The sequence below is a fragment of the Hyalella azteca genome, unplaced genomic scaffold (assembly GCF_000764305.2).
Source record: "Hyalella azteca isolate HAZT.00-mixed unplaced genomic scaffold, Hazt_2.0.2 contig5432, whole genome shotgun sequence".
NCBI classification, from domain to species: Eukaryota; Metazoa; Arthropoda; class Malacostraca; order Amphipoda; family Hyalellidae; genus Hyalella; species Hyalella azteca.
In genome coordinates, this window is record NW_025935622.1 from 415644 (window position 1) to 427240 (window position 11597).

Here is an 11597-nt window from a genome sequence, read left to right on the forward strand (position 1 = left end):
AAGGTTAATTCTAGAAGACAAACTACAAAGCAGTGCTTCTTCAAGAGCCTTACAAGGACAAGTCCTTCAACAAATATAGGTATGCTCAAGGTTCAAGGATTATGCGAGCTCTATGAATTCCTAACAAGCTATTATACTTTAGTTACTCCGGACTTACTGAAAAGACCTAGAAATCCTACCAAGAAGAAGAACCCGCAGCGCCGTGCTCAGTAAAATTAAAAATAAACTCTGATCTTTAATTTTATGGTTTTTTGTATGGTTTTCTGCAATGAAAATTTGTTTCGCATGTCTATGATATATTAAAGAGCAATTTTCAGTACTGATGCATTTGATTTTCTGTGAAATCCCAGCTTATCAATGCACTTTAGCGCCGCTTATTTATTTACTCGACACACTTACAAACAATTAATGCACAAAGAATTTACATCTTTAATTACTTATCAAGTCAGGGTAATAATTAATACATCGTAAATTCAAATTCCTATACACCACATTTCTGCTCCTGACAATGTCAAGGCTACATTGCAGTCGCTTAATCTATAATGAATCAAATTATTTCAATGAAATTTAGATCTCATCTAGGATTTTCAAACCACGAAACCTTTTCTATTAACTTTACCTTTCGTTCAATATTTAACTTTCATATCTGACAGAAAATTCATCACTCCGTACAGCATAAAACTCAAGACTCCACTCTCAAGAATTTCTTATTGAATTTTTCGTCAGTGTTTTCCGCTTTAAAAAAACTGGCCTTCGAATTTAGCTCATAAACGTTATGAAAATGAATAATTCTTATATGCGCCACAACTACGGCAGGCAGAGATATTTTATGTTTCATTTTCGAGTTTTGTTCGTTTTAGAGCCATCAGAAATTTGAACAATAAACCATAAGACCATAAGGAAAAAATTAGATCAGTACTCACTGAAGTGAGTGACAGAGAGCGCATTTTCTCGTGCATAAATTTTGCCAAATTTTTAAATTTCGTCAAAAAAATTTCGACTTGGGGGCGACACGTTTTAAGACACGTTTTTAAGTATTCTTAAAATCGACGAAAACGTGAAGTCACGGACGGACGGATATGACGAGCACAATAGCACATTTTTTTCTATAAATGAGAATATGCGCTATAAACAGGCCTTCTTATATTCCTTGATGTAGACTGGCACAGAAATGTGGTTAGCCGCTGAAATTTCGATTTTGATAATTTTCTATCTTAAATGGCAACAATAAATATGACTGATAATTGAATTATTTTCAAATAGAATTTATATTTCGTTACAATTTTCGAATGCATTCAATAAATGCTGAAATTTCAATAATCATCCATGGCAACATGAATAATCATTTGGATTCTGAATGGTATCATGAACGGTTTCTGAGCATTAACTATTTTCAAATAAAATTTACATTTGCTTATAATCTTGGAATGCATTCATGACTATTTAGAGACCTGAAGCGCACTAATATATTTACATATGTAATATTCTCGAATTCTTTCAGTATCAAAGCCAAGCGTCCTCCGTCTGGCTTTCGTTCAGCGACTGCCATTTTTCTGGCCTTCCAAACCTATTCGCGAGAAGAGAAATAAATGCTACTCATTTTTTACAAGCCAGACAAAATATCTTATCTACATCTGCTTGAGTTCCAATTCTTGACAGAGGGATTTTTTCACTTAAGGTAATGAAATTTTATATAGCAAGAATATAATAATTTAAAAGTGGATGTTTAGAAAAGTCATATAACGTCTATCCCATTCGTCGGGATCAAATAGATAATTATGAATATGAATGAATATTTTCAGATTTCCGAGAATGAGGAATCTCTATTGCTGCCCAATAATAAATTGTTTTCCTTTGATTTTGATTCTAGACTTCAGTTTGATATTCCTTAACAAATATTTACCCATCCCATCAATTTTACCGCGTAATTCATTCATAGATGAACATAACAAACACATTCTCCTCAATGTGTTCAGCGGATTCTCTCCCAACTGAAGGACTTGCATAATATTCCTAATTGCTACCATATACAGAGCTCGTATTCCGTTCTCGCTGGAATAATTGCCACTGCAAGCTGGAAGAAAAATCATGTCAAACTTTGCCGCCACCAATCACGTACAAGGACAGAGTTACACGCGTGTTCCTGGGCCGACAGCTTCATCAACAATCCACAGTGCAAGATTTGCCGCGCTGTCGCCTGCGTGAACGATCTTGAGTTGAGACTTTGTGGGGCATTTGGATTACATTTTAGCTCAAACTTTGTCACTCGCTGATGACAAGACGACAAGTTTGTGGCCGCAGAAGTGAAGTCGAGCGCCGGCCAGACAGCCATAGCTAAATGGAGCGTCAGTGTCATGCCGGCTTACTTGCATTGTTTGTAATAAGATAATGCATACAATGCTGAAAAATATGTAATATTTTATATTTATATTTTAAACGCGTACGATGCAAGTGAAAAATTATAAAGAATCAGGTAAGAATATTATCGCTGTGAGCACGTAATACAATACACTTAAAATACAAATAAAGGCACGTTTTTCATGAAAATTGGCGTCAGTTCAATCGAATTTAATTTCACTTCAAAACAAGATAGGACTCAGGTTGAACAGGTTCTGAGATCCAGTGACAAGCCAGATGAGGCACCTGAACCATAGAGGATTCAGGCACAGCGTTTATAATTATTTTTCCTCATAATGTTTTAAGATCTTAATATTCTTTTACTGACATTCCTCCTCAAACGCAATAGCGTCCTAACTTTTTGGATAACAATTAATCCCTCATTAATTTCGCTCACTCACCACATTTGATACCTCATCACTTTTAACGACTAGGATATGTCAATAATAAAATATCCCGACTACAAGAAATGCACATTTTATTCGTCCAGTTAAGACCCGTACTTTTTACCGTGCCAGCCACGAGTCCCTCCATCGCAAATATGAGAACGAAATTCAAAAGCTGTAAAGGAATTCAAGATTTAAGAGGCCGGGCAAGAGGCGCGCGTTAAAGTTAAGGCTTCAGAACGTATTATTGCATTCCAGCCTCGGCAAGCAGGCGAAGCGCCGCTAGACACGTCACGTTTCCCACCGCGTTGGGGCCTAAAAATTTTATTGCCTTAGATTTCTTAAAATTTTATTGCCTTAGATTTCTTAAAATTTTATTGCCTTAGATTTCTGGCGCTAAAGTTCGGAGGATAAAAAAATACTATTTGGGGCTGCGCTGGCTATTATATGAAGAGTTAAATACTTTCCATTCGTGCATCTACAAATAATTGTGTTAAGAAAATAATTTGTTATAAACCATCCGTTTAAATTCAATTTCCTAAAACCGTGCGATGAAGCTTGTTTCACGAAAAACACGCGGGATGTATCTAAATTCAGGTTTTTTGAGTTTGGGCTTAATTGAAACATGAACTTTTCGATTTTATGCATCTTATTTCCATATATTGTGTAAACTAAACACTCCATTCTTTTTAATCTTATGCGTCCATTCTCTTCAGATTCTTTGTATCATTTATACTTCTACATTAACTTATTGAGGAAATTCTTTCAAAACTTTTGTAATATTAGATCGATTTATTTGCGTCGCTAGCCAAGTAAAAAAACAGTCTCATCTTCTCATCTTCATCTTATTTGCAGTTCAAATAATATACGAAAAATTTAGAGTTTAACAGAAAAAATGCCCGAGGTAAGATATCATATCGTCCCAAGCCCAGAATTTGTCTAAAATCTGCGACGCAAAAGGAAGCATTTTATGGCGATGCAGCTGAGACGCTTTAAGATTCTGAGCTCCCTCTTGTAGGATTTACATCAGAATAATGTATTCCAGTACATCTGAACAAAATGAAGACCGTGTGTTTTATGGCGAAAATTTTAGGGATTAGAGTGATGGAAAAACTATTACAGTCTCATGAAAACTTGCAATTACTAATAAGAATTTAGCCAAGGCACGCACGCTTAGGTTAAACTGATATATGTTAAAAAAAGTGACAGTGTAAAGTGTAGTGTGACAGTGTAAAAGTGACAGTGTTAGTGTAAAAGTGACAAATATTTCAAGTAAGTTATTATTGGTTCGAAGCAAATTTCCATAGCAAATGCCATGATTCGGAGAGCTTCATATTCATTTAAATCCAAGCATGCGTTACTGAAAAACTTTCAATTATTGTTCCCTCGCGATAATTCCCAATTGTTACATTACGATCACGTGATAAGCTCTAATCGGCAAAACGCTACGCCTTCGTTACTGTGATACTTCCATGCAAGGCGGTCGTTTGTATCAATATTTAGTATCAAGGTCCGAGTATTAAATAATTTCTAGGAGGTCGTGGCGGCAGCAGTAGGCATTTGTTGGTTTCAGTGGATGTGCGAATCGGGCAGTTCGAGAGGCGGTTGAAGTGGCAATATTCCCAGGAGGTTGAAGTGGCAACATGCCAAAACCGCAACGCCTTCAGCCTCCAGACACAACCAAGCAAGTGCCTCAGCCTGAGGACACAGCCCAGCCAGTGCCTCAGCCTGCAGACATAACCAAGCAAGTGCCTCAGCCTGCGGACACAGCCCAGCAAGTGCCTCAGCCTGCAGACACAACCCAGCAAGTGCCTCAGCCTGCAGACACTACCAAGCAAGTGCCTCAGCCTCCAGACATAACCAAGAAAGTGCCTCAGCCTGCGGACACAGCCCAGCAAGTGCCTCAGCCTGCAGACACAACCCAGCAAGTGCCTCAGCCTCCAGACACGACCAAGCAAGTGCCTCAGCCTCCAGATGCGACCAAGCAAGCGCTTCAGCCTCCAGACACAACCATGCAAGTGTCCTAGCCTCATGACACGGCCCAATAAGTGCTCAGACAGTACACTCAGAAAAATATGGGGTCCTATAATCTAAATAATGATGCACGTTTTCACCCACACGTTGAGACGTGAGTGGAAGTAGTGCTGTAACGAGTGCTCTTCGTGATCTTGTTTCATGTGGTGGACTCAATGTTATGATGTGATTAAATCAGCAGAATATGCCTTTAAAGGGCTTCCCCATGCCTTACGACCAAGGTATTGCAGACACCCCATTTTCTTAGGGTAAAATCGCCTGAATATGCCTTTTCCTGAATGGACTTTTTCATGCCTTGTAACCCAGGTATTGCAGATACCCATTTTCCTAGGGTAAAATCGTCGGATAAGCCTAATCATGAAGGACTTTTTCATTGCTCATGACCAAGGTATTGCAGATACCCCATTTTCCTGGGTAAAATCACCCGAATAGCCTTTGAGTAGAGTCACTCGTAACGCCGGCGCGTGCTTTAGTGGACGCATAAAAGTATCCCGAGACTCTCATTATCTTAGTGCAGGCTAATTAGCTGTCTTCGCCTAACGACGAGATTCCAGTGACTTTGTTATGGCCAAGTCTAGGCTTTGCGCCACTCAAGCATTAATTTAGAAGCTGTAATCCATGTAGCGCCTGCCACTGGCTCAAAAAGGCCTTAAAATTAATGCAGTGTGCGTTATGGAAACCTGGCGCTTGCTGTTGATCTGAGAATAAAAGAGCTTAATGCTGAATAATAATTAAGCTTAGAACTTGACCCGAGTGCCTTGTGCAGCAGCTCTGCTAGTATACTTTACATAAAGTAGCAGAGACGATGAGGGTAAAGAAAAAATAGATACCCGATCCATAAAAAAATACCAATTTAGTTCGATTTCCCAGTTTTACAATGAGATGAAATCATATATGAAGTGATTAAATTCATTTTCCGAAAGTCATTAGAAGCGTTTTGCTTGCGCTAGACTACTCTTAATAATACTTTCCTAGATTTGAGCGATTCTAGTTATAGGCGCCTTTACTAATTTTGTTATTTTCGTCTCGCATTCGAACTAATAAGTAAAATAGGCTGTTATAGAGGGCAATATTCCAGCTTTTGGAGCCCATATTGTGTAGGCAAATTTTAACCTGCCTGTTTGCGAACTCATCTAAGTGTCTTATGAGAGTTGAGCTAGCAACACGTAAGTCTTATTTTAATATCATACCGGACTTTAGCAGCTGGACTTTAACTTGCATTGTTGTGTCCTGTGCTGTGTATCAAGTAAGCATAACCCCGAAATTGTTATTCTAAAAATTTCCTAACTGATATATGGGTGCATGGCATTAGCTTATAACCAGTGCGGTCATTTTTACGATTTTTTATCCTTAATTATAAATCAAATCGAGTTTTTTAGTTATTAATTAAGGTATTCACCAATAGAGAGTCAATACTTGCTAGTGTTTAACCAATTTGCTTTATCCAAAACGAGACAACAAGAACAAGATTTGCATGATTGCATTCCATCATTGAGCATCAAATTTGTGTCATTTCAAAGTACCTAATTATTTATAACAATTTTCTGCGCCAAGCTATTATATTGGCATACATACAAAAGTCAGATGGAAACAACAGATTTTTATGTTTTTTTTCTTCCATATTCTACTGCATGCTTATACATGATAATAAAATGCGAACTTCATGCACGGCATCTATCCCTGCAGCCAGAAGTTCCTGTGTAACAATCAAAAAAAATTTCCACCCACAATAAACAACGTCATTTTCAACTGCAAAAAACTACGAGCTGCACTGCTCACATCCGAAACAAAAATATTTTCACGGCCGATTTTTTCACAACTTTTATACGTTTTAACGGGCCACTAACAGACTGAAGAACTACATTGGAGAGCTCAATGATGCAAACGTTAATTACAAAGCCGACTAACAGTTTTTATTACATTTGAGTTTTCGAGTTCACCAATAACTAAATTATTCAGAAATTTTCTGTAAATTTATTAGATCCAGTTAGATGTTAATAACAAATTTATTCCTAGCTAGCGAAAAATTGCATTGAAAATTCGATTTTTATAATTTACTAATTCAAGACGCCTTTCTGCAAGACAAAAGTCCAGTGATAATAATCAAGGTGATTCTATGTAGCAGCATTTTTTTTATTAGTCATTATATATGAGATGTAAGTAAAAAGCCTATGTAAATATTACTCTTCTCCAAAAGTCTGGCAAAAATCGCGCATTAAGAGAAATATTAAGACTGACATAACAAGGGAGAAGCTATTGTTCATAAACTGTTCATTGGGAATGGAGAATTCAACACTTATACCTATGAGAATTGTAAGGATCGATGTAAAAAATTACAAATTTATTATATTAATTATGTGAGTTAAAAAAAGTTATGCTTGCATAAAAATTACATTTCTCTCCCTGTATAAGTGCTCCGTCCATAGAAAAATGTATGGGTCTTTGACCAAATAATGAAGTATTTTTAGCGCATATTCTGATTCATGGAAAAAAGGCGCTATTGTGCTCGCCATGTCCGTCTGTCTGTCTGTCTGTCTGTCTGTCCGTCCGCCTGTCCGTGACTTCACGTTTTCGTCGACGAGAAAATGCGCTCTCTGTCACTCACTGCAGTGAGTGAGAGTTATATTTTTTACTCATGGCACTAACAGAGATGACGCTATGGATTCGCTCTCATACCGGAACGAACTGGGTCACGATGACGCCAAGTTTATTGTTATTAGGACAAAGTCTCACTACTAATACAAATATTCGCCGACGAATATATTCGATTAATTAATTAATTAATTTTTATTTAATTAATTAATCGAATTAATTAATTAAATAATTAATTAATTCGAAATTAATTAATTAATTAATTTTTATTTAATTAATTAATCGAATTAATTAATTAAATAATTAATTAATTCGAAATTAATTAATTAATTAATTTTCCAATGTATTTTTAATATATTTTGTCGGGAACTCATCGTCGGTTCTGAATGCATTCTTGACATGACCGGTGCTGATGTATATTTTACAATTGATTTTCAAATTTCCAAATAAAGCAGGCGAATAATAAGTTTATGAGATAAAAAGCTAATCAATTATTTTAAGCTAAAAGTTCCCAATCTGGCGAATAGACTAGCAGTAGCATATGTCCGATGGAATGATCCAAATTAATGCACATTAATTGGTGTACATGTCAGCCTTCAGCGATGTGTAGGCTAGCTAAGAAATTGATATTTTTATATTTTGTTATTAAAAATTTTAGCCCGCAAACACATATTGACGATAAAGCATTCAATTTTACTACGCTTCTTTTCCATATTTAATTAGATTTTGTTTCTTCCAAAAAGCATGGACAATCCCTAACCGTCAGTTCGTTTGTTCTTGTTTATAAAAGAAGTCGATGACAAAGTAAAACAATTGCTATGAACCGTATCCAGCTTTATAAAAAATACATGAACAACTTTTTTCAGTTAATTTTAGCACTCTTGAAAAGTTCATGCGGGTATTAGGACTTATCATCCTTTCATACTTTTTAAGCCGTCCGCAAAGTCTTTTCGATGAGGGGACTTGAGGGATAAGATCGACGGAAGCCAGTCCACAGTTCTTTCGAGTGGTCGGCAAAAGACGCAAAAGTTCGGTGATATAGCGCTGCTATCAAGCCATAGCGATAATATTCAATATGTATGCAGCGGCAGCGCCATCTAGAGGCAGGTACACTCCATCGCACCTTATATAAGTAATTTGTTTGTGCTCGAAAAGAAAGTAAGTGGTTATTAAGGTTTGATATTCTCTGGTGACCCTCGAAGGAGCTCCAAGTTATGAAGCATGTTATACTCGCAGCCAACACAATTTTTTCACGATTCTCGTACATATAATGGTTATTTTATTAGGTATTTTAAAGTTATTTTATTTGGTATTGTAAAGTAATTATATTTGTTTTTTTTTATTAACTCTTCTATTGGAAATTTTATTCTAAAAACATGCTGAAAATGATCACTTTTTTGATCAAATCTCAATCTGGAGCACCAATCCAAACACTAGCTGGCATTCGTGATTGCCTGCATTTTATTTAAGTTTATAAATTTTTTTCGAGTATTTGCAATGATTATTTTAGCGTTTAGTCATTTTAGCCATTGCGGTAACGCCCAAATGGACCAAGGGCTACTTCATTCAATGATCTTAGAAACCTTTATCAAAAATACAAATAGAATACGCTTGTATACGACAACGCCGGTGGATCAATAATCTACCCATATTTCGCAAATTGATACCTGATCTGGGTGAAATATTGTTATTATTTACGGTTGACTTTGGTCTCTAATTTTATCAACGTCTGTTTATAATTCCATGGAGCTACAAATTCTTCATTGAATTATGAGCAATCCATGAAAACCCGTTGACATTCAGCAATTTACTAAATATTTTAATTAATTTTATGTTCTTTTATTGAAGGTATCTAGCCCTTACTATTGCACAAGTAACGATGAAAATATTCATGAGTTATACATAAGATTATTTTTTCCACCATTGTTCAAGTGAATACCAGAAAAAATATTTCACAACTACAATAAACACAGCATATTCAAAAGCTTACTATGTCTCTACAGTCAGCCTATGACCCGCATCATTCATCAGCTATTTGTTGAAAGCATACAATGCGCTACAGAAATTGCTACGGCCGTCCATCATCATCTCAAACGGCCTTTACTTTGGCTCGACAAACGCTCTCAGTAATCCGCCATCGTTCGACAATTGAACTGACGGCGTGAAATGTAAGCCGAATAAGCAATCATTTTCATCCTGAAATAGCACGTTGAGTTTTGAAGCTGACCCCAATTTAGTTATTTAGAGCTCAACATTTTACGGGAAAGTAAAATAAATAAATATGAAAAAAAGTTAAATATCGTCTTCGCACATAAAAGCCTGCATAATTTTCTTACATCACTGTATGTTTGCTGTTCTGGTATTTCAGGAATAGCAAAGCATCAAACAATATGAAACAATTTGAGACTTTTATAAGCGAAAGAGCTTCCAGACAAGCTGTCACTTAAGCCGTGATGGCGAGCGTGTCTGGTAACAGGTAATCGATGTAGGCTTGCGTAAAGGCGCGCAGAATGTCTCATTAGCGACTTGTCCGTCCTGCATCTGTCAAGTTTCACACAAAAAAATACGAAAGCACCACCCACACTTGAGCGTTTGCGTTTTCTGGAAAGTCTGAATCGCTTCAGAAAATCGATGGCATGTGATAATACTTAAAGATGACGATTACTAACATTTTTCTACTAGAAACTTTAAGAAATCATATAAAACTTTCTTTGCTAGTTATTGTCCGCGTTCATTGTCTTTTGCATTTTATTTTCAATATAAATCAAAATTTATATCATTACTGATTGGAAAGTTAGGAAATGGAAATAATTAAAACTCAATGTTCGAGTGGAAAATATTTTTTCCTCCGCAGAATATCCATTCACGAAAACATGATAATGTTGGTAAGGCAGAAACAAAGTCGATATATTTCTGTAATCGGCTATGAGTTAATTCTTTTAAGTTACAGTAAATTTTCTAACTGAATAAGGCAAATTGATCTTAATAAAGTTATTTCAAAAGATTTCCCGAATATTTGAGCTTATACTTGAATACAACTTCACAGTAAATTTAATTGACAATCTGCATGGTATTTTCACAGCAATCTTACCTTTCCAGGCAACATGACTTCAATGGTGTTTGAGATTGTGACTTCACTTTGACCTCACTCAACTATATTAGAAACTGTGACCACACTTCAATGATGCTGGAAATTATAACCTAACGTCAATGGACGGTGATCGTTTTCGATCAATGCTGCTTGAGTTTACAACCTCACTTCGATGATGCCATATATTGTGACCTCACTTCGATGATGCCATATATTGTGACTTCACTTCGATGGTGTTGGAGATGGTGATCGTCTTCAAAGCTGAGTTTGTTAGGTCTTGATCGCTTTGAACAACACAAAAGGATGTCCTCGCTGCCCTGATACGGAAGCAACGATTCGGAAGCGTCATAACGGCCTCCATAACGCAGAGGTTCTAAAGCTCTAACGACGCGCGTCCGCACAATACGTTGTCTGGCCGTTTGCTGCTGCCATTGACACCCAGACGCTCCGTATCGAATGCTTCACTAGTTCGGTCATGTGCAAGAAACACAACGCATAATCCTCTTTATCAACGGGTACTATACTACATCAGTAAATGACCGAGTAAGACATTCATACTATATTTTTTCAATGACTTGTTCCAAAAATTTAGTTGCTGCTACAAAACAAAATTTAGTTTGCTGCTACATTTCGGTAGCCTTTCATTTATTGGACACAATGTACATTGTACATTAAATGTTAGCAGATTACCAGCGAGACTGAAAATTTTTTAAGCCATTGCCTGCTACAAGGCTATAAATTTCATTATACTCTTAATTTTAAATTAAAATAGAATAGTTTTGGCAGAACGTGTAATTTTATTCACGAAATAAATTCTCTTGCCAGTTTCATTTGCATGATATGAAAAATTTTAGTTTAATTTTTCAGCAGCATAATTAGTAATTAATTTCTTACTTGTAGTTCATACACTAAGCGCTCAATAAGTCAACGAGGCCATTCAACGTATTCATTATTAGTTCATTTAAAACTTTTCTCTGCGCTTAAAAAAAGAGCTGACACGAGTCTGAACCTCAAGTCACTTAAAGCAATAAATTAATGATGAATTCGCTGGCATGAGCTCATAGGTCACTTAGAGGAAGAAAATTTCTTCATTTCTT

General features: G+C 36.3%; 1 protein-coding gene across 1 annotated transcript; it reads left to right on the plus strand.

Moving 5' to 3' along the window:
- Positions 1-4426: 4426 nt before the first annotated feature.
- Positions 4427-4810, plus strand: LOC108666324 (gamma-gliadin-like). The gene has a single exon (XM_018153168.1). The coding sequence runs from the start codon at positions 4427-4429 to the stop codon at positions 4808-4810; it is 384 nt and encodes a 127-aa protein (XP_018008657.1).
- Positions 4811-11597: the final 6787 nt, after the last annotated feature.

Bases quoted from the DNA above. Each gene is read 5' to 3' on its own strand.
- LOC108666324 (XM_018153168.1), top strand. From the start codon at position 4,427: ATGCCAAAACCGCAACGCCTTCAGCCTCCAGACACAACCAAGCAAGTG.